This window comes from Neopelma chrysocephalum, unplaced genomic scaffold (genome assembly GCF_003984885.1).
Source record: "Neopelma chrysocephalum unplaced genomic scaffold, ASM398488v2 Primary Assembly neopelma1_105, whole genome shotgun sequence".
Lineage (NCBI taxonomy): Eukaryota > Metazoa > Chordata > Aves > Passeriformes > Pipridae > Neopelma > Neopelma chrysocephalum.
The window spans coordinates 610,201-631,618 of record NW_020897769.1 but is presented as its reverse complement, the minus strand read 5'-3'; the positions used below and the strand labels follow the sequence as shown (position 1 = coordinate 631,618).

The 21,418-nt window shown below is 60.6% G+C and overlaps 2 protein-coding genes across 2 annotated transcripts; one reads left to right on the top strand and one right to left on the bottom strand.

The window, feature by feature from the left end:
• Positions 1 to 344: 344 nt before the first annotated feature.
• UTP14A (UTP14A, small subunit processome component) lies at positions 345 to 16,420 on the bottom strand. The gene is made up of 15 exons (XM_027696084.1): positions 16,415 to 16,420; positions 6,644 to 6,726; positions 6,329 to 6,393; positions 6,072 to 6,136; positions 5,814 to 5,956; positions 5,554 to 5,709; positions 4,500 to 4,619; positions 3,829 to 3,923; positions 3,617 to 3,740; positions 3,451 to 3,528; positions 2,651 to 3,011; positions 2,117 to 2,496; positions 1,528 to 1,715; positions 1,361 to 1,460; positions 345 to 1,071 (listed from the first exon to the last, which is right to left on the bottom strand). The coding sequence occupies exons 2-15, from the start codon at positions 6,722 to 6,724 to the stop codon at positions 805 to 807; spliced, it is 2,223 nt and encodes a 740-aa protein (XP_027551885.1). The 5' UTR covers positions 6,725 to 6,726; positions 16,415 to 16,420; the 3' UTR covers positions 345 to 804.
• ZDHHC9 (zinc finger DHHC-type containing 9) lies at positions 8,503 to 21,330 on the top strand. Its single transcript, XM_027696086.1, has 9 exons — positions 8,503 to 8,807; positions 15,632 to 15,792; positions 16,344 to 16,502; positions 17,350 to 17,487; positions 17,627 to 17,675; positions 17,936 to 18,038; positions 18,177 to 18,280; positions 18,397 to 18,562; positions 19,305 to 21,330. Exons 1-9 carry the CDS (start codon positions 8,641 to 8,643, stop codon positions 19,407 to 19,409), a joined length of 1,152 nt encoding a protein of 383 aa, XP_027551887.1. The 5' UTR covers positions 8,503 to 8,640; the 3' UTR covers positions 19,410 to 21,330.
• Positions 21,331 to 21,418: the final 88 nt, after the last annotated feature.

The following is a 21,418-nucleotide window of genomic DNA, read 5'->3' as shown; positions in this document are numbered from 1 at the left end:
CATGAGGGACATGTTTCCTGGGATCAGCAGCAGCTCCAGCTCCTGCGCTGGGGCTGGGAGTGTTTCTCCAACTGGCGTGAGCACAGCCCACGTGGGAAGTGGGGGGAGAGGCCTGGAGGGATCCCTGAAAAGTCCATAAGGCTCTGGCACATCCCTCTGCCTGTGCTGGATGCACCAAGCAAGCACTGAGCACCTGGCTGTCACACTCCCAGGGGTGGCTGGGCAGGGAGCACAGGCTCAGCGGCAGCAAGAGGCAGAGGTGGGCAGCAAGAAGTCCACGGGCTGTCTGGGGACAGAGCCAGCTCCCAGCACGTGCAGAGCAGCAGCACCACCTCACAGAGCCGTTTCCAGGTGACCACGTTTATTAATGCTGGGCAGGTACCTTGGGGGTACAGGTGGACCTGAGGAACATCCCCCCGGGGCCGAGCTCAGCATGGCAGGGCAGGGAGAAAACCCCTGTGGCCAACATTTAAAAATACAGAGAGGTAAAAAACTTTTGAAAGACAAAAGCACAGGGCAGGTTGGGGGCAGCTGCTCCAGCCCCTCACACCCAGACCTGCCCCGCCACAAGCCCTTGACCAGCCTCTCACCCTCCACTTGGCCAAAGCACTGGCCCCGCGTGGGCCCCCAGGGCAGCATGGAGGGCACCGGCCATCCCAGCCTTGGACGCTGCCAGGGCAGCCACGTGGACGCAGCCCCGGGTTTTATTGCAGGGAAAGAGGAAGAAGGAACTGGACAGAACCAGGAGCTTCTCCTGGTACCTGTGCCCGCTCCAGTCCAAGCCCTTGGGCCGCAGGCACGGAGTTACCGCGCTTTGCGGTGTGGGCGGCGCCGGGACGGTGCCTGTCCCCGGGGCAGTGCCTCCCCCCCGGGGCTGCCCCTGCTGCCGGGGGCCGTGTCCGGGACATCCTCGGCGGAGATGGGCTGGATGATGTGGCCGGCGCGGGTGACGACGCGAGGGGCTGTCAGCTTCTGGAAGGCACGCTGCGTGTTCCACGTGGTGCCCACGGGCGTCCGTATGCTCTGCTCAAACTGCTGGTGCCGCTCGAAGGGGAAGGGCAGCTCACTGACCTGTGGGGACAGCACAGGGGTAATGTCCCCGAGCCACTCAGCCTGGCCCTTCCATCTCATGCTGCCCCCGGTTCTCACTGGTTTCTACTTGTCCAGGACCTGCTCACACCCTGCTTCTGAGAGCCCAGGAGGGCTGGAGCAGCCACCACCACCAAAGCAGCCTCGTACATCCCTTCTCCCCCATCACCCCACTGGGCTGCTTAAGCTGGAAGCAGGGATTACAGGCAGGGATGGAGGACGTTTCGGGAAGGGATCGCTGGAGCTCTAACGCTGCCCAGGTGTGACACACCTGATGTGCTGCCGCGTGGATGTTGCGCTTCTCGCTGATGATGACGTGGGGCATGTGCTGGTCCTTCCGGGGAGGCGCCGGCGGCGGCTTGAGCAGGAACCTGCAGGCAGACGAGGGGTCAGGGCCGGCACCGAGCTGGGCACGTCCCTGAGCTCTCCCCCACTCACCTCTTGACCTTCTTGGCGCTGGGCCGGAGCCCGGTGCCGCCCCACTCCCCCCAGCCCGGCAGCACCAGGTTCACCGGCTGCGGCTTCGCCGCCTCCTCGGCCTTGCGCTTCTCCCGGTGGAAGTCAGCGACCACATCATCCCCGGCAAAGGCCTCCGTGATCATCCCACGCTGGTCAATGCCACCGTCCTGCGGAGGGACGAGGCAGAGTGGGTTTAGGGGTTACTGTGGGAACTGGGAGGGACTGGGAAGGGTCTGGGACAAACTGGGAGGTGCTGGGGGCAGTGGGAGGGGGGTAAAAGTTACTGGGCATTACTGGGTGGGGGTTTGGGGTTACTGTAAGGGGGTTTAGGAATACTGGGAGTTACTAGTTTGGGGCTTATGGTTACTGGGAGGTGGTTTAGGGTTACTGGTTTGGGGTTACTGGGAGTTACTGAAAGGAGTTTTGGGGCTAGTTTAGGGTTACCGAGAGAGGGTATGACATTACTGGGAGTTAGTGGTTTGGGGTCTAGTGTTACTGGTTTGGGGTTTGGTGTTACTGGTTGGTGTTTTGGGTACTGAGGAGTATGGGAGACACCCGTCATGCTCACCTCTTCCTCTAGGACCACAGGCAGGCTCGAGCAGACCATCTCCTGGGGCTTCCCATCCAGTACAGCCTCCAGGCTGATCATCTTCTTCTTGTCTGTTGTTTTCTCGGCATGTCTGTCCCCAGCTGTTCTTTCCTTCTGCTGCTGCACTCGCTTCCCTGCTCTTGGGCCCACTGGCTTCTCCTGCTCTTCCACAGGCTCCTCCTTAGCCAGACCCTCCACATCCTCCATGGTCTGCACACGGTGCAGCTGCTCTGAGAGCAGGAGCTGCTCCTGGGCCTGAGGGGGCGGCTCCAGCCCCGTGCTCACCGGCTCCTCGGCACAGAACGGGGGGATGGGGCTGTCCCCCGGCTGCCCAGCACTGGCCTCAGTCTCATCAGCATCTACACACCGAGGGGGTAAATGGTCACTCTGAGCAGGGTGGGAGAGTAAGGGCAGCTCTGTGAAAACAGCCAAAAACTGCCCCCAAGCCCCCCTTCCTTTGCCCAGCCCTGCAGCACTCCCAGCCCCCCCTGCTCAGGGTCTCATGCTCCTCACCGTGCCCCTCAGGGCTCCCTGCCCGCTCCTGTCGTGCCTGCCGCTTCTGCTCGAAGTCTTGTAGCAGAGCTTCCTCCTCTGACAGCTCCTCCTCTTCCTCCTCCTCCTCAATCTCCTCCTTGCTCTCTGCAGCAGCAGGCACTGTGCCATCTCTGGGACCTTCCTGTGCCTCAGGCTCCGGGGCCGGGGCGCTGGGCTTGCCCAGCATCCAGGGATTAGTCACGCTGGCCCCGGTGGGGATGGGCATGGCCACAGGATCCTCTTCGGGCACGTCATGTGGCTCCTCCTCAGGTGGCTCCACCCGCACCTTCTGCATCAGCTCCTTGTTCCTGGCCAGCTGTTCCTGCATGGCCTTGCGGGCCTGGGGGGCATCAAAAAGCTCTATCACAAGGCAGAGAACTCATTCCCACCTTCCCTGCCCACCTCAGCTTCTCCCACTTCCCCAGTCAGCACTGGGGACCTTGTCATGGCCTTTCAATGCATAAAGGGGCTTATAAGAGATAGAGAGACTTTATACCACATCCTGGAGAGACAGGACAAGGGGGAATGGCTCCACACTGACAGAAGGCACGCATAGATAGGATATGTACAAATTCTCCCCTGTGAGGGTGGTGAAGCCCTTGTACAGGGTGCCCAGAGAGATTGTGGCTGGACACTTCCATCTCTGGAAGTGTTCCAGGGCAGGTTGCATGGGGCTTGGAGCAACCTGGGCTAGTGGAAAGTGTCCCTGCCCATAGCAGGGGGGTGGAATGAGATGAGGTCCCTTCCAACCAAACCCTTCTGTGACTCCATGATCTCACCTCCAGGTCATACTTGGCCATAATGGCCCTGGATCGGGCCCACTTTCCCTTGTTCTGGTGTTTAAGGCTCATCCGCTCCTGGGGGGAAAGAGAGAGAAACATCACACAGAGCTCCCCAAGCAGCAGGGCCCTCTTGAGGAATGGGGCTGAGGTACCAAGGCAGCACCTGCATCCTGAGCTGCTCCAGCTCCTCCAGCCGTGCCAAGGCGGCCTCAGGGTCCGACTTGTGCAGCTGCTCAAACTCCTTCAGGGCCTGGCGCCTCCTGCTCTTCTTCAGCACGCGATGGTACCTGCGGCATGAGGGCGGGTCAGGGCTCAGGGTCTGGGGGGCCTCCAGTCCTCCCCAGTGCCCTGAGCCCAGCACAGGCACAGCCTCACTTCTTGCTCTTGATCCTCTTCTCTCGCCGAGCCTTGGCCTCGTAGTAGGACTGCACAGCCCGGGCCTTCTGCAGCTCTGCCCGCCGCCGCCGGGCCTGACGGGGAACACGGGGTGAGGGATGGGGAACACGGGGTGAGGGATGGGGTGAGGGATGAGGGGAACATGGGATGAGGGATGGGGAACACGGGGTGAGGGATGGGGAGCACGGGGTGAGGGATAGGGAGCACGGGGTGAGGGATGGGGAGCACGGGGTGAGGGATGGGGAGCACGGGGTGAGGGATGCGGAGCACGGGGTGAGGGATGGGGAACATGGGGTCAGGGATGGGGAACACGGGGTCAGGGATGGGGAGCATGGGGTGAGGGATGGGGTGAGGGATGGGGTGAGGGATGGGGTGAGGGATGGGGTGAGGGATGGGGAACACGGGGTGAGGGATAGGGAACATGGGATGAGGGATGGGGTGAGGGATGGGGAACACGGGGTGAGGGATGGGGAACACAGGGTGAGGGATGGGGAACATGGGGTGAGGGATGGGGAACACAGGGTGAGGGATGGGGAACACGGGGTGAGGGATGAAGGGCATGGGTTGAGGGATGGGGAACATGGGTTGAGGGATGGGGAGCACAGCATGAGGGCCCTCAGAGCCAGGGCCTGGCAGGGGGAAGCCCTCACCTCCTCCAAGCTCATGGCCTTCAGCGAGGCTGTCTCCTCCGGTGTCAGCAGCGGGTCTGTGATGGGCTGCTGTGTCTTGTGGAGCAATCCAAAGATCTCCTGCTCCAGTGGAGTCCGGGCCTGTTGGGACAGAAGACACAGCAGGAGGATGAGGAGAACTGCAAGGGCCAGTGCTTCTCTGGATGTCCCCAACCCTTCCCACTGCCACCGAGCGAGTCTGTGGGAAGGCCCAGAGAAGTGTCCCCTCCTCAAGGGACTGGTGGCCCCGCTCATGGGGCTCACGAGCCTTGGGCATCCTCCCAGCCACATCAGCAGGTGAGGGCAGGTGCAATTCCTCCCATGTTAAGAGAAATGGCCTCTCAGTCGATGGGCAGTGCTGACTGGGGCACGGACAAGGAGCACGGAGCAGGGGTTCCAGGCCACCCAATGTCACATCCCTCCAAAACGCAAAGGGACCTTTGGGCAGATCAAGGTGAGCCACAGAAATGTTGGGAGCTCAGCAGGGGCTGCCCCTCAGCTGGGCATCCAACAGCTGCCAGTTACAACCCCATGGGAACTGATATTCAAAACCAAACATATCATTCTTTTGTAAGGAATGTTTCCAAGCGCACAGAATTTGGCAAACCAATTCCCTCTGCCTCAGCATTGGTGGCTGAGGGACACCCCCAGGTGTCTGGCCCAGCTCAGGGATGGAAACACTGCAGGGGCTGACATGCTACAAGAAGGAGAGGGGACAAAGCAAGCTCCAAACCCTCTCCTGGCTTCTCCCAGATGGAATTTACATACCTGCTATGTGTGAGGAACAGACTGCCCTTTCAACCCTCCCAAGCTCAGCAGGCACCTGCCCAGTGCCTCAGCCACAGGCTGGGCCTTCCTCACCTCCATCACCTCTGTCACTACTCCCAACACAGCCAGGAGACATCGAGCTGCCTCAGTCGAGCCTGAAGCCGCCCCAGTCAAACCCTTGGAGCTGCCCCAGCCAAACTCCTAGAGTTGCCCTGTGGTCAAACCCCTGACACCGACACGCCCAGGGCGTGAGACCCCCAGCCCCCACCTTCCAGGCCGACGTCACCCTCTCCAGAGGCGTCACCGTGGGGATGTCCTGCCGCAGGGGGAACACCAGCTGCTCCGCACGCCGGTTCTGAACGACCACCTGCTGCCACTTCCCTACATCCTTCGAGGTGGTGACGTAGGCAGCCTCCCTCACCACCTGGAGGGGGACAGGAGGGGCAGAGAAAGGCGATGCCAGCGTCAGGGAGGGGCAAGGGGCAGCGGAGTCTCAGCTCAGAGTCCCCCTCTGCTCCCTGCACTCACCCTCTTAGCCTCCTCCTTGCTCAGCGGCAGCTCCACCGCCGCCTTCCGCTTCACCCTGGCCAGCTCCTTCCTCACGCTGCCCAGGGCGGATTTGGGGCGGATGGGCTTCAGCAGCTCCGACAGAACCAGCTTCTCACCAGTACCTACACGGAGGCGCCTCGTGAGGGGCTGCAGCTGCCCCAGCACGCCCCCCGGGGTGGCTCGGGATGGGCAGCGCTGTCCCTGTCCCTCGAGCCATGCCCAGCGCTTGGACCTCACCTTTGCAGGTGACATTGAACTCGGACACCTGCCCGCCCGCCTCGGAGCGCTCCGCCAGCTTCCGCCTGAGGGAGAGGGACAGAAAATAACCCCAAGGGCTCCTCGTGTTCCCCCGGGTGCTCCGGAGGGTCTGCGGCCGGTGCCGGCGGGCAGGGGCCGAGACCCGCCCCAGCTGCCCTTTTTCCCGTGCAGCCTCACGGGTAGAGGGTAGGAAACGCAGCGTGGCTGCTGCAGGAGCCCCGGGACCCCCCACTCACCGTTTCCGACCGGACAGGGCGCTGATCGCCTCCAGGAGCCGCCGGTGCCGCCGCTCTCCATCCTCCTGCCAGGCAGCACACGTGCTCACAGGCCCGGCCCGGCGGAGCGCGGCCGCGGGGATGGCCCCAGCGCCCGCTCCCCGCTGCCCCCCGTTATCCCTCGGTGCCCCCCGGACCCGCCTGGCCGAGCCCCGGGCCCGGCATCCCGGCCAGGCCACGCTACCCTCCGCTGCGCCCGCCACGGCCGGGGGAACGCCCGGAGAGCCGCAGGCAGCGGCTGAGGCCGCCGCGGGAGGCCGCCCCCACCCCGCTCACCCCGTCCTCGCTCTCGCTGCCGCTCTCGGCCGCCGCCGCCACCGGGTCCTGCGGATCCTCCAGGTCCTGCTGCTCCGCCATGGCTCCCGCACGCCGGCACTGCCGCAAAGCGCCGCCGCGCGTCGCGCCGGGCCTGCGCGCCCCGCCGCAAAGCGCGCCCGCGGCACGTCACGGTTGCCATGGGAGCGGGCCCGGCGGGAGGGGCGGGGGGACCGGAGGGTCCCGGAGGGGGGATCCGGGCACACAGACCCCCGGCCTGGCCTCGGACGGACCCTCCGAGGGCTCCGGGCCAGCTCTGACCCCTCCTCGGGACGTCCCCGGATCGCCGGTGCCAGCCGCGGGCTCCGGGGCTCTCCGCTCCATCCGTGACCCCCGTGGGTCCCCCCTCCCAGCCCCAGGGATTCCGGGATTCGCTCTTTTCCCCCCAGGAGGTGCCCCAGGGCCGCGGCCTCGGGGACGGGGCTCCCGCACCTACGGCTCCTCCCACCCGCCCGACCCCGACTCCCGGGGGCGTTTTTGGGATTGATGGGATGTGAGGGGTCGTGGGAGCAAATGGACGGAGTTCTGAGGCATGGAGGGGGGGTCTTGTGTCAGTGCTCAGCCACCGCCGGGGTCACCTGCGCCCGCAGCATCCCTGCTCCTCCTCCTTCTCCTCCTCTTCATCCCGAGCTGGGCGCGCAGGGGGGCTCAGGGCAGGGGCTGGCGAAGAGAGAGGGATAACGAGCTGCTCCCCATCTGCTCCCGTCTCCATAGCAACAACCGCGGGGGAAAAAAAAGTTCCTTATATTTCCCCTCGGATTTGAGGCTCCGGGGCCCTGCCGCCGCCGGCTGCCACATGCCCACAGGGAGCACCGTGTGTGGGACACCGGACTGGGACACCGGGGTATCCCCCGCACCAAACCCCAGGGTCGCGGTGTGCAAAGCCAGAAAACAGGAGTGTGGCCCCAAAATGTGGGAGGGGTAGGCGGGGAACTCTCCGTGTGCTCCCCGCGGCAGAACTGGGGCTCGGCAGCCCGGTCCTTGGTGGGCACCCGGTGCGAAAGAACGGAAAAGAAAACCGGGAAGGGCGGAGCGGCGCCGGTCAGGCCCCGCCGGGGGTCTGGCGGGAGCCGGGCCGGGCCAGTGACCCCCCGTGTCCGTCCCGGTCCCGGTCTCGCCGCACCCGGTCCAGGCCCCGCCCCCGACACGTGCCGTGCCGCGCCCCCGCCCCGCCTCCCCTTGTCCGCACCGGGGCGAGGCCAGGGCCGCAGAGTGACAGCTCACCTGACCAATGGGCACGCGGGAAGCTCAGAAGAGGGAGGATCCTCCGCGGAGCGACAGCGCTGACGGCCAATGGACGGGCGGGGCGGGAGGAGCCGCCGTGGAGTGGCAGCAAACGCGGCCAATAGGCGGGCGGGGCGGGGCGCGGGGGCGCGGCGGGGCCAATGGCGGCGGCGGCCGCGCTCCCTTTGGGTTGCGGGGCGTGGCGGCCCCTCCCGGCGCGGAGGGAGCGACCGGCCCGGCCCGACCGGCTCCGGCACCGGGTGAGCGGCGGCGCGGGACCCCCCGCGCCCTCCCGAGCCCTCCCCTTCTGCCCTCTACCCTCTGCGGGACGGGTGCTGCCCTGCCCTGCCCTGCCCTGCTCGGCCGCGCCCCGTCCCCTCCCGCCGCGGGGCCGCCCCGCCGCCCCCTCCCCGCCCAGCCGAGGGTCTCCCCGCAGGGCCGCGCCCCGCGCCCCCTCCCCGGTGGGTTCCCGCGGCGACGCCCCTCCCGGGCGCGGGGTTTCCATGGCGACGGCCGCCGCCCCCCGGCCCGGGGCTGCCGCCGCCGCCTCCCCGGTGCTGACCGAGCGCTCTCCCGGTTCCCTCTCCCGCAGCCGCCAGCGCAGCCCCGCGGGGCCCCGATGATGCCGGGGGCGCGGGCGGCGGAGCAGCAGGAGCAGCAGCAGCAACAGCAGCAGCAGCAGCAGCAGCGCCCGGACGCGCGGCGGCCGCCGCCGCCCCAGTGACGGCCCCGCCATGTCGGTGATGGTGGCGAGGAAGAAGGTGGTTCGGAAATGGGAGAAGCTGCCGGGCAGGAACACCTTCTGCTGCGACGGCCGCATCATGATGGCCCGCCAGAAGGGCATCTTTTACCTGACGCTCTTCCTCATCCTCGGCACCTGCGCCCTCTTCTTTGCCTTCGAGTGAGTTCCCCCGGGGACCCCCGCGGCGCTGGGATGGGACTGGGGACCGGTCCGGGGGCCTCGGGAGAGGGAGGGGAGCCTGGCATGAAGCAGCCTGGCAGAGGGGAGCCTGGCACGGTGCGGCTCTACCTGCCCAGATCTGCCTCCTGGCCCTCAGCAGACTGAGCTTGGAGGTTTTGGGGAGGATGGGCCCTACCAGATCTTCCCTCCGGCTCTGCCCATGGGGTGACACTTCCCTGTGTTCGGACCCTACAGGGTGACACTGGCCCTCTGTCCCCATGGGTCACCCTTTCCTCTGTCTGGGGCTTGGCAGTCCCGAGTGCTCCTGGCCCCGGGATGGCTGGGGTGCAAGGGCACTGCTGCTGCAGCCCCGGGGTCCAGCCTGCGTCCCTGCCCTTGGGGGGACATGCAGCCACCCCTGACAACCCCACCAGGGAGGTGACCCTGCTGGAGGATTAATGAGGAATGAGGTTGGTGGCTCCGAGGCTCCTGACAGTCTGACCTGCCCCCAGTGCTGCACTACAGCAGAGGCCCCACAGCCAGAGCCCTCTCGGTATTTGGGGAGGGTCCAGCCACCCCTTAGATCAGCTCTGCAGCCAAAACCCTGGATCCTGCTGAAGGAGAGGGACCTGCCCCCTCCTTTCAGCAATCCCTGGGAGCTGGGCTGGCCTTAAAGTAATCCTACAATCAAAAAAACAAACAAAAAGGGAAAAGCTTATGTTTGCCCCAGCCGATGCTGTGGGAGGGGACAGGATACCCCTGTCACCTGGTTTGGGGATGAAATTGGATCAGCTAAAGAACTGCAAAACTTCCCTTCCTCAGTCTCCTTGGGCATGTTTGTGTTCTGGGGCAGGAGAAGGGCTGACACAGGATTGGGTAACACAAAAGCTTGTTAAGCCAGGAAAAGCGAGCGGAAGGAGCTGCTCCCTGGCTAAGCCCTGGCTGTCCCTGCACAGCCATAAACCCCTCAGCCCAGATGCTGGCCTCCTCAGCATCTTCCCCAGGCTAGGGAACTTGTCTCCACATCCCCTGGCCTGGCATGGCTCTCCCTAGTTCCCTGCCCAAATTATCTCTGGCTCAGTCTGAATTCTGAGGTACCAAGTGACACCACTCTTGGTTTGTTGTTTGGGGTTTTTTTTTCATCTGAAAAGTGGAGCTGAACCTTCCTGCCTTGCAGGAAGAACTGCTGCTCCAGAAACGCTTTTTGCTGCTCCAGAAACACTGATTTGAGGGATAATTGCTCTGGCTCCCTGTGGGTCCTGTCCGTAGCAGGAGAGTGAACCACATCCCGCTCTGCTGTGGTTGCCCTCACCAGCTGCACCAGGCAGAGTGAGCTAAGGCTGTGTTCCAACCCTAGGCCGTGGTTAGCCTGGAATGTGACTAGAAATTCCTTGAGAAGCCCCTTTCCATGCTCTGGGAAGCAGAGGCCTATGGAGGGGTTGCTTGCACCGAGACATCCAGACTGTGCCTAGAGCCAGAGGGTGGGCTGTGCGGGGGGAGTGCTGCTGGGAGCAGGATCACTTATGAATTTTAGTTAAATCATCTAAGGAAGACAAGGAAAAGTTTGGGAAAACCCCAAATACCATTTGATTCAGCGCATAACATCTCAGTGTTTTCTGTTTGGTAAAGATGGAGTTGTTTTGAACTTATTTGGGGATTTTTGTGTTTGGGAGAGGGATGAGATACTGCCTTCCCATCTGGAAAGACTCCCCGGGGTCTCTTTTGCACCGGCCAGGCTGAGATGAGCAGCTGGGCTCCCTGCCTGCCCTGTGCACCTTCCACGCACCTTAGGGAGCTTTGGGTGAGGGTCTCAACCTTGAGCTTTCACCGTGTTGTGCATTTGTCTCAGCTTCTGGCAGATTCTTTTGCGCTTGCATGCAAATTCCTGGTCTCCCCCATTAAAACTCGTGCTACAGAGGAGCGATCCGGGTGTTAGGGTCTGGATTTGGAGCGTGGCAGTCGGTAGTGGGCGGAGGAGCCCTTCCCCTCCCTGCCCGCTCACTGCAGGGCTGCCCGTGCCGTGGTGCCTTTTCCATTCAGCTGAATCACTTGCGCAGTCACACCTTGTCTGAACACGGCTCCGGAGGTGCCTGGAGCCAGGATCTGTCTGGCTGCTCGCCCTGCGCCGGGCCGGGCTTGATCCCGGCGCTCCGGGCTGTGCTGGCTCCGGTTATAGCCGGCGCTGGTGGGGACTGGCACCCACATCAGGGGAAAAGCCACCGCCGTCCCTCGCTGGCAGGGTGCTCCCCAGCCCTGGAGTGACGGCCGTGCTCTTTGGGCTGCTGCTTCTGGGGGTGGTTTTTTTCCTCCGAGTATCTCCAGTGCCATCGGCTGCTCCGCGGAGTCCGCAGGCGAGCGGGCTGAGCCTCCTCAGCCCTGTGGGTGGGAGTTTCCGTGCTTTGATCCCCCAGTCCGCAGCGCTGTGGTCTGGGATCGCGTAAGTCTCTCCATCCGGGAGCGAACAGGACCCAGAGGCTGGCAGAGCTCGGCGCTGTACCTGAGATCCGGCTCCTCCCTCCTGGATAAGGCAGAGGGACGGAGCCGTGCTGGCTCTGGCTCCGGGAAGGGCTCTGCAGCCACCAGAGTCCTCTGCCCAAGGGCACCTCTCTCACCACCACTTCGTCAGGGAGCAGCTCCCGCTGCTCAGGGCCGGTCCCTGCAGGGTCCAAGACCTGTGTTTAACTAGGTCTGCTCCATAACGTGTCCCATAAAATTCAGTTCCACATCCTCTGGGCATTATTTCAGACTCCTAATGGTACTGTCAGCCCTGTGGCTGGGCACTTAGCTGGTAACTCTGCCCGTGGTGTTCTGGCATGAGAGAAGCCCACGTAAAGCACTTGTGAAATCCCTTTGGGAGCGAGGATGATGGGATGCTGCATCCTCTCTCAGGCTGGGAGTTCCCTTTGCAGTTTGCCAGCCTGTCTCATGGCCTGACGTGAGTTCCTCACACAGCTGACGGGAATGGGATTTCTTTTGCCTCCAGCTTTTCAGCACAGAACTTGATATCTGTAAATGTCAGAGGCTTCTCCAATGCCCAGGTATATTTGTCACTTTGTTTTTCCTACTTTCTTAGCTTTGTAGTGATGAAAATGTGTTTGTCTTCTGATGAGTTGAAAACACCTACACTGCCACTCATGTGACTTTGTTTTTTAGTTTTGATTTCCAAACCCCAGAGACCCAAGACTGACAGAGGAGCCTCTGAGATGGTGTTACCTCTAGATAGATCTCTGACAAGTGTGGTCAAAACTTACACATGAGTTGATCGGTGCTTTTTAATCACTGTAATTTCTTTTGATAGAGGTGAATTTGTTGGTGTCCAGAGTTCAGCTTGTTTCACTCCTGTTTGTATGTGCAGTGGCCACTCCTGGGGTTTCAATTGACCTTCTTCTCATATGTGGGTTCCTTCTCAGGAGATGACTTCAGCCTCCCTGCATGTCCTCTGTGGCACCCCCATTCCCGTGTGGATCTTGGGGTGATCTGCCTGTGTGGAAACTTGATTTTTTAGCCAGGAAAAGAGCAATAACATCAGCATAACCCATCTATGTCCTGCCTCAGCCGGGTCAGAAGCACGTGGTGTGTGCTGGCAGTTGATGTGGGTCTGTAGTGAGGGTTTCTGTGTCACCGCTGGCAGATGGGGAGAGGTTCCATGGAGAGCTCCAGCTCTGCCTGGTGCTGCTGGGAAGGGTCTGGACGCAGCTTTGTGGTCGTGGCACTTATGCGGGCTTCAGAGCAGCCTCTTCTGCGCTTACCACAAGCACAGCAGCTCCTGGACACCATCCCAGAGCTGGGAGGTGCAGATGGCTGAAGTGCCCTGGTGAGGGTCAGGTGTCTGGGAAAGATACAGTTCTGCTGGCACTCGCAGTGGGGTTGTGCCGTAGTTTAGGAAAGTTAAACAGGTTGATTTGCAGGTGAGATGTGAGTGACTGATATCATGAAGCTTGTGCTTCATGCACAGTTGGGGCCTGTGCAGAAGGTGCAGTGCCCGGTGGCTGTGCCTGCAGTCCCTGTCATCTGGGCACGGTGGCTTTCCCCTTCCTTCAGGGCTTTGCTCAATGTGCTGATTACAACAGACCTTCTCAAGCGGGCACAAAATAACCGGCCAAGCACTGTAACTAGTGGCACCTCCCAGCTGCTTCTCCCCCCGCCCCCCCATTCCAATGATCTCTTTGTTAAGGCTTCCTGCCCCCAGCCCACCCCTCCGTGACGATGAATTGTGATAGTGCTGTTATTGTCTGCTTGTCGGTGACAAAACGCTCCAGAGCACAAATATGGTGCTGGGAGTGGGGGAGCAGCATCCTCACATGCCAACAGAGCATCTCTGTTGGCTCTGAGCTCCCCCAAACAAAAGATCTTTAAAATGTCTGTTACTGAGCAGTGAAATCATGCTGGAGATGCGGCGTAGACTGAAGATACCCCAATGCTTGTGAGTACCTGAGTACCAAGTCAAGACTTTGTGTGGTTGCTGTCCCTGCTGTGGGCACGTTCCCTGAAAGTCACTCCAGAAGAGTGAGGCCCCATCAGTGCAGTGGAGAACAGGAGGCACGTGGGGGGCTCCACGTTGGGCTCCATGTTGGGCCTTATGCAGTTTCAGTGTGGTGAGAGCTCCTCTGGCTCTCACACCTCTGCCCTCAGCTGTGAGGGGCCACAGAAACCAGCCCAGTTAAGGGAAGTTAAGTTAAGCCCATGTGGAAGCAGGAGGGCTGTGGCTCAGCTTTCACACAGTTCATGGATCCATATTTAAACCCACAATATGTTCATGTTGTCACAGCAGTTCCAAAAGCTGTCGTGTCAGCTGAACAAGGGTCAGGCTGCAGCCCTTTGGGGCAGACAGCGTCCAGATTTTCAAGGAATAATCACAGAATCACTGAATCATTTAGGTTTGAAAAGACCTCCAAGATGATCTAGTCCAACCTTTGACCAATCCCCACCTTGTCACCCAGCCCAGAGCACTGAGTGCCATGTCCAGTCGTTTCTTGAACACCTCTGGGGATGGTGACTCCACCATCTCCCTGACCACCCTTTCCAGGAAGAAATTTCTCCTGATGTCCAACCTGGCACAGCTTGAGGCTGCGTGCTCTTGTCCTGTCACCTGTAACCTGGGAGAAGAGGCTGACCCGCACCTAAACCCTATATTACATATTCCTAAACCCATATTTCTACCCCAAGTGGGCTCCAAGGTTTCTGTTTACTCTCTGACTGACTTGCAGCTCTCCCTGGACTTTGCCCTTGCAGAGGGAATGCAAAGTTATCTTGTGCTGCCTGAAGACGATAAGCTCAGCCCTCTGGCTCTTTGGCTGTGGGCAAGGCTCGGCACAGGGACGTTGTTTTGGGGAACTGAGGAGTGTGCAGTGTCTGAAATGAAGGATGTTGGTGTATGGGACAAGCCGTGTGCATCACTGTGGGTGCTTGGTGTTGCAGCTGTGGCCAAATCATGCTGTAGCTCCAGTGTGCAGCCCTTCTGTCCTTGTCACACGCCGGGGACAGTCGCTGGAGACAGCCAGTGACCCGGTGAGCGGTCCTGTGGTGGGTCTGCAGAGCTGGAAGCTGCATTGTGTTCGGGGAAGCTGTGGTGGGAATGCTGTCCAGAATTGAGTAGTCAGTGCTGTGGAGCTGGTGGAAATGGCTTTGCTTGGGATGGCAGCCCCCCCAGGGAGCATAACCCCCGTCCTCTCACTGCAGTAGCCTGACGGTCTCTTGGAGAGTAACTGTGGAACAGAAGGAATCTGGGTTGATCCACCCTTCACCAAAGAGGGAGAGGGGTGGGTCTAGGAAAGCCAGGTGCCTGAAAGCCTTGGTGCTCAGCTGCATCAGGAGGCACCCAGGGAAGCAACGTGTGAGAGGAGAGGTGAGACATGGCACGAGTGGTGGGATTGGGGTGGGGTTTCCCTTAAACCATAGGAAAGCTCCATAGGAATTTTGCCCCAATATCAGTGGGGTTTTCTGAAGGAATTAGGGTAAATATGTGTTTTCTTTCAGCCCAGTATGTCTCTAAACCATGACTTCTGCCCAGGCCTGTGCTGTGGTACTCATGGGAACATGGATGTGGGTATGTGGGAGCAGCACAGCTATGATGAAATGAGTCCCATGCTCCCTTTGCACTTCCTCCATCAGCAGGTTTAGAACAATAAACTCCTTGTCGAGTCTTACTGTATTTTAGAGCAAACAAACCTTGTACCATGTTCCCTCTTGGGCTTGGGAAGTCTTGGAGCAGGAGCCTTTCTGCTTTATTTGGAGCTTTTCAGTCCCTTTCCTCAGAAAAGCCAGAGGACGACAGACATTGCATGGGAATGTTTCACTTCCAGAGGAACCCATTCCTGAGAAGCACAGGGTGCAGTAAATTCCAGTAATTTCTGTGGTACTGGAAGCTGCTGCCCTTTAGGGGCCAGCTAGAGATTCCCACCATCCCCATGTGCTTCCATGCCTTCCGGCATGATAGGTCCTCGACCAGGCCTTGGATGCTTCTCCTGGAGGTCCAGCCCATCCCTTGGCAGCAGGGGTCTAATGGACATGGTCTCTCCAGCTGCCTGGTCATATTTCTGGCACCGCCCAAAGCTGGAGCTGAAAACAGAACAGACACTGGGAAATATCTGTGCCTGGCTGGTGGAAAACACAGCAGTGCTGTGATGGTGCCTGGTCACTGGAGCTGCCCCAGGAGCGTTCCCCTGTGGTGGCGGGATCAGAAGGACGTGCTGAACAGCTTCTCTGCTCTAGATCTTACCAGTGCTCAGGAGCGCCGGGGCTTTGATGCCGTGCCAGGCGCTCAGCCCGGTGCCGGCAGACTCCAGACTCGCTCTGACTCATCTCCTCCCGCCCCGTGTCTGCAGGTGCCGGTACCTGGCTGTCCAGCTGTCCCCGGCCATCCCCGTGTTTGCAGCAGTTCTCTTCCTGTTTGCCATGGCCACGCTGCTGCGGACGAGCTTCAGCGACCCCGGGGTGATCCCCAGGGCCCTGCCTGACGAGGCAGCCTTCATCGAGATGGAGATTGGTGAGCGTGGGGCGGCCAGCCTGGGGAGGGCTGGAAAAGCCTCTGTATTTCTGGCGTATTTTTAGGCTGCAATCCCTGCAGAGCCTTTTTTCCTGGCTGGACCTCCAAAAGTGAGGAGTGCCCCGATCTGCTGGCCCATTGTGCTTGGCCAAGTCTCAAAAAGGGGGCATGATGTACCTGCATCTCTCTCTGGGAACCCTTTTACCTGCTGCTTTCTCTCCCGTAGCCATGTACATACAAAGTTTGCTTTTGGGAAGGGGTGCAGGAAGCTTGGTGTGGTCCCCTTGATCCCTCAGGGAGAGAGGAGTTTTGATGGACGCAGGTGACAGCCCCTAGCCTCCTCTCAACGTGCCCATGAAAGCTCTGGCATCCCTTTTCCTGCCTCCAAGCTGCCAGGTTGGCTCTGGCCCGCATGAGCAGAGCTGCAGCCGCCGGCTCTGGAGCCAACAGGCTCTGGTCCCGCTGGTAGGAAAGGCGGGGAAATGAGTCGTCGTTCTGGGCCTGTCGTGTTGTAGCAGCAGGTCCGATCTGTGCCCTGCTCTCTCTGGCAGAGGCCACCAACGGGACCGTGCCGCAGGGCCAGCGCCCGCCCCCGCGCATCAAGAACTTCCAGATCAACAACCAGATCGTGAAGCTCAAGTACTGCTACACATGTAAGATCTTCCGCCCGCCCCGTGCCTCGCACTGCAGCATCTGCGACAACTGCGTGGGTGAGTGCAGGGCTGGGCCTGCTCCTGCCCTCAGCTCCTGTGGTGGGGGGGAACCTTGGAGAAAGAGGGAGACCTGTGCCTCATGCTGGGTGGGTCTGGAGTGGTGGTGTGTCCACACAGGGACAGGCTGCCCTGTCTTATGCTGAAGGAGCTTGATGTTTGCTCAGAACCTGGAGCCACGTGGTTCCTCTTTGCCAGGACCTTGGCAATAACTAGCCTAACCAAGTCCAACTTCTCCGTGTGTGTGTGCAGCCTGTTTTTCTGTTCCACTGGACTCTGGCCTTGCTGGAGGGTTCTGGTGGAGAGTTGTGTCTTGGATGACAGCAGCTCCTTCATCAACATGGGGACTGTGCCATCCTATGGGGTGCCCTGGTTGTTATCCTCCTGTGTATATAATTGGCTCATGTTCAGCATTGCTGCTCCAGGTAGAAATCCCGTTCCTCCTCTTCAGATTCCTGACCTTTGTGTGTTTATGCATTTCCATGAACCCTCTCCTGATTATTCTAGTAGGTATAGAGTGGGTTGGGTAACAACCTGGGGACTCCCAGGCCTTCATCTAACCCAAGTGCTGTGGCTGTTGTACCCTAAGGAGAGAAGACACACAAGGGGCCAAGTTCAAACTCTCTCTTAATGCGCAAAATGACTCATTATGAAGCAATTTTGGACTTTCTGACCTGGCCTCCCCTCCTGGAAGGGGGCTGGGATACAGAGTCCTGAGTGAGCAGAGGGTTGGACTTAGGAGTCCTTATCAGCCTGGGAGATTTTTGAGGTGGGGGCACAGGAGCAAGGATCCGGAGGTGGGCAGGGCCGTGTTGGAGGGTGCTGATCTCCATCTTGGCTTCCCCAGAGCGCTTCGACCATCACTGTCCCTGGGTGGGCAACTGTGTGGGGAAGAGGAACTACCGCTACTTCTACCTCTTCATCCTCTCGCTCTCCCTCCTCACCATCTACATCTTCACCTTCAACATCGTCTACGTAGCACTGAGTGAGTCTGGGTGGAGGGCTGGGAAGGAGGGAGGGAGTAAGGGTACAGATAGCGGTGGGAAACCAGAGTGATGGAGTGGGAAAGGGAATTTGATGGGATGTTCCAGAGTAAAAAATATCTCTGGCTTTTTGTATCACAGAATCTCTGAAGATTGGATTTCTGAACACGTTGAAGGAAACCCCAGGGACATATCCTTCCACCGTGCCTCTTCTCCAAAGCTGGGGGTTAGTGGGAGCTGCATTATGGACGGGCTGCCCAGGCCACTCTAACATGGATCTCTGGGCATTTTTCCCCCGATGATGAGGTGGGGAGCAGTTTTGTGGCTTTTGGGAGGAGGCTAAAACAGAAAACCATGGTTAGGAGAGGAAGAGAAGTTGGTGTGCTTGAGGGTCGTGATAGGTGGGCTGGGCCCGCTCCCCGGCTGTTCCCAGTCCTTAACTGTTCTCACTGTACTGGAGGTGCTCATCTGTTTCTTCACGCTGTGGTCGGTGGTGGGGTTAACTGGGTTCCACACCTTCCTGGTGGCACTGAATCAGACAACCAATGAAGATGTAAGTAGACTCTTCCTCTTCCTCTGAGCTGTTGCCGTTTCTTGGTGCATCACAGCTGTGCCCACTCTGCAGGCCAAGGCAGGGCTCTGGGGGAGGGTTTCCCTGGAGCAGACCTGACCTTGTGCCTGGCTGTTTCAGATTAAGGGGTCCTGGACTGGGAAGAACCGTGTGCAGAATCCCTACAGCCACGGCAACATAGTGAAGAACTGCTGTGAGGTGCTTTGTGGGCCCCTGCCTCCCAGGTAAGCTGTTGAGGGGCAGCCCTGACCTTTGCCTTCCACCAGCACTTCTCCTGCTGGGAAAAGAGATGGGATCTGGGGAGGCATGTGTCTCTGATGGCGTGGCTCTGTTCTTGCAGTGTCCTGGACAGACGGGGCATCCTGCAGCAGGAGGAGAGCACAGCTCAGGAGGGGCCGTGCCCGCGGGGGCCCGGCACGCAGGAGCCCCCGGCCACGCAGGGCCCCAGGCAGGCTGAGGAGAGCAGCATGAAGCAGCAGGATGGCAGCATTCCTCTCCCTAGCGCCGTGAGTAATCCCCTTGGGAGCTGGGGGGGCTCTTGGGCAGTGAGGGAAAGCTGAGAGTGACGTAGGAAGGATGGAACAACACGGGGGGGGCCGTGCTGAGAGGCTGCCGGTGAAAAGCCCGTTTGCTCTGACACTGGAAACCAGGGCCTCTTGGTTTCCTGGGTTTCCTCAAAGGAGATCACAGCTGGCTGGGGTTTTGGAGATCAGTCCTGCCGTGAGAGCACTCAGGAGCTGTCACCCATGGAGCTGGGAGGGGCTGGGGAAGGATGGGATGTTGCCTGCATCTTGTTCTGGTGCTGCATGTGAGCTACAGGGCTCTCCCTGGGAAGGGTCCTCACGGGTGTGGGATCTCTGTCTTTGGAGAGCAGCCTGCTCTGTGTTTGAAATTAGCCCTGCTTTAAGGACACGGTTGGACAGGAGACCTCCAGAGTGCCCTTCCCACCTAAATTATTCCTTGAACATGGTGGGAAATGTCTGGGCCTGCTCGTGCTTGGGCACGATCTGCTGCTTCTCTGGTGGATACAGTCCAGACCACTTCTGCTGGAGCAGTCCAGTGCTCCAGCTCTTCCCGAAGCTTTTGTTGTTTTTGTTGGGGGGCCCCTGGTTTCTCCTTTTCCCAAGCCCAGCCGAGACTGCTGCTGGTGGAGCTGGAGGCAGGAGCGGAGCCGTGGGGCCTGTGTGCTCAAACAGGTGCTCTGTACTGGGGTGTGACCCTGCAGGTCACTCTGTCCTCTCTCCCCAGGTCCCTGTGCTGTCCCCGAGTGACACCGAGATGCCGGAGGAGAAGCAGCGAACGCCTGGGGAGGTCCCGGTGCCCTCCCCGGACGCTGGGCGAGCGGAGCACTAGCGTCTGCTTGGAAGGGAGAACTTTCTTGTTTTGTCTAATCAAAGCTGGAAGTGATGGAGGAGAGGAGGAGGAGGGCTGGATGGCAGGCACCCGATTCCCCATGGCCATTTTGCTTTAGTCATTACTCACCACCGTGTGGGCCGGCGGTGGCACGGGACAGCGAGTGTGAGTGGCACCCCCTGGTCACCACGGGGCGCTGCCACTGCCGAGGCAGGTCTGCCTGCGGCCAGGGCTGGGCCTCTGGCTCTGCGGGCTGTCCTGGATGCTCCATCCTGGCTCAAGGCCAGGGCTGTCCCTCTACCTGGCCCCGGCTCTGACGGGGCAACTCGCGGTCCAGCAGCTCAGCAGTCAGGGCCGGCCTGCTCCCTCCTGCTGAGGAATCCCCATGGGAAGGGGAAAGCAATCATGGCAGTAGCGTCCTCCCTCCCCTCCTCCCTCCTTCCTCTAATCCGTGACGTTGTTTTGTGGTTGGCGTGGCAAGGCTTGTCAGGAGACGTTGTGGTGCCCAGAGGACCCAAACAAGCGGGAAGGAGTTCTGCTGGCAGCGGTTTTTAAGTAGCTTTCTTCCTGTGCTCCTTTTCACGTGACATAGCCGGGGCAGCAGCTGTGATGGGGACCCTCCTCACCCTGCCCTGGGGCTCACACAGACCCGGGGGCTCAAGGGAAGGAGCGGGCAGTCCCCCTGACCCACACCAGCCACGGAGTGGTTGTGCCAGGGTGTACTGAGCTGCAGGGAAGGGTCTGCCTGTGCCACTGGCTCCCTGGCTGGTGCTGGGGCTGCGTTTGCTGCTGGGTGTCTGCACTGAGCCTTCCCCTTGCTGTGGCACTGCCACTCTGCAGAACCTCAGCCCCGACTCTGTGTTGTGTCCTTGTGTTCCGGTGTCCCCCATCTGCCTTGCTCTGCAGTTCTCAGCCATCCCAGACTGGCTGTGCTGGCTGCCCGAGGATGGGCTGTGTGGTGTCTCACCCGTGTGTCCTCAGCAGAGTCGGGAGGAGAGGCTGGGGGGTATGGTGGGAGAGCTCCATGTCGTTGCAGGGCTCCTCCTCCCTTACCCCACTCCCTGTCCTGCGCTGGCAGGACCCTCACGCCTGCGGGGTCCCCGCAGAGGCCCGCGGTGGGGAGAGGCCATTCCGTGCCCTGGCAGCTCCCCATCCCACACCATGAGTGCTGGGCACTCCCGTGCCTCCTGCAAGTGTGCAGTGGGTGGTGGCAGGTTGGGGGTGTCCTGCCTGGCCAGTCCTGTGTGTGTCTCCATGATGCTCCTGCCTGGCAGCGGGAAGTCGCTGTTGCTCCGCCCCTGGCCTCATGCCATCCTGCTTTCAGCAGTGTGGAGCAGCCCGCTCCCTCCGGAGCCTGGCCTGTGCCTCCCACCTCGCTCCTCTTCCCTGGGCCCTCGCAGCGTGGCCCTGGGCTGTGGCTGGCAGCGGGTGATGGTGTTGACATGGTGTTAACGTGGCACCGGCGCTGCCCCCTCTCCTGCGGTGCCGAGGTCTCCTCTCCCGGTGAGAGGGCAGAGCTGCTGCTCTGGCTGTGGCCGTGGGTCTGCGGTGGCCCTGCAGCTGCTCCCGGCCTCCCTGCCACGGCCCTGTAGCCAGCCCGGTCCCATCTCGTCCCCGCAGGACAGGGGTCCTGCTCCTGGCCCCGAGCACCCCGCCGGCCGTGGGAGCCGCCCCAACATGCTACTGACCAAATCTCAAATTCAGTGTGAAAAAGTGTATTTTTTGGCTCTGCTGCTCCCCGTTCCATGCAGTGTGGGGAGTGCTGCCTGCCAGGACTGCCGTGCCAGTGAGGCCTGCCTGCGCTGGTCGGGGTCTCCAGAAGGAAGGGGAGGTCGGGCAAGGGTTGGGGGTTCTTTATTTTTTTTCTTCTTATTTTTTTTTTAATTTTAAAACAATGAAGGAAACTTAATTGGTTTGAAAATGGCTGAGCTGTAGCCCCTGCGTGTCTGTGCTGCCCCAAGCCAGCTGCCTCTTCCCCCTTCCCTGTGCCTTTCCAGCCTCTCCATCTC

What these genes read in the sequence shown, in the direction of transcription:
- UTP14A (XM_027696084.1), bottom strand. Translation starts at nt 6,724, where the DNA reads ATGGCGGAGCAGCAGGACCTGGAGGATCCGCAGGACCCGGTGGCGGCG. An exon ending in GCCCTGTCCGGTCGGAAACG is followed by an intron (nt 6,137 to 6,328) that starts GTGAGTGGGGGG and finishes CCTCTCCCTCAG; the next exon opens with GCGGAAGCTGGCGGAGCGCT. An exon ending in GTTCAATGTCACCTGCAAAG is followed by an intron (nt 5,957 to 6,071) that starts GTGAGGTCCAAG and finishes GCCTCCGTGTAG; the next exon opens with GTACTGGTGAGAAGCTGGTT.
- ZDHHC9 (XM_027696086.1), top strand. Translation starts at nt 8,641, where the DNA reads ATGTCGGTGATGGTGGCGAGGAAGAAGGTGGTTCGGAAATGGGAGAAG. An exon ending in GCCCTCTTCTTTGCCTTCGA is followed by an intron (nt 8,808 to 15,631) that starts GTGAGTTCCCCC and finishes CCGTGTCTGCAG; the next exon opens with GTGCCGGTACCTGGCTGTCC. An exon ending in CTTCATCGAGATGGAGATTG is followed by an intron (nt 15,793 to 16,343) that starts GTGAGCGTGGGG and finishes TCTCTCTGGCAG; the next exon opens with AGGCCACCAACGGGACCGTG.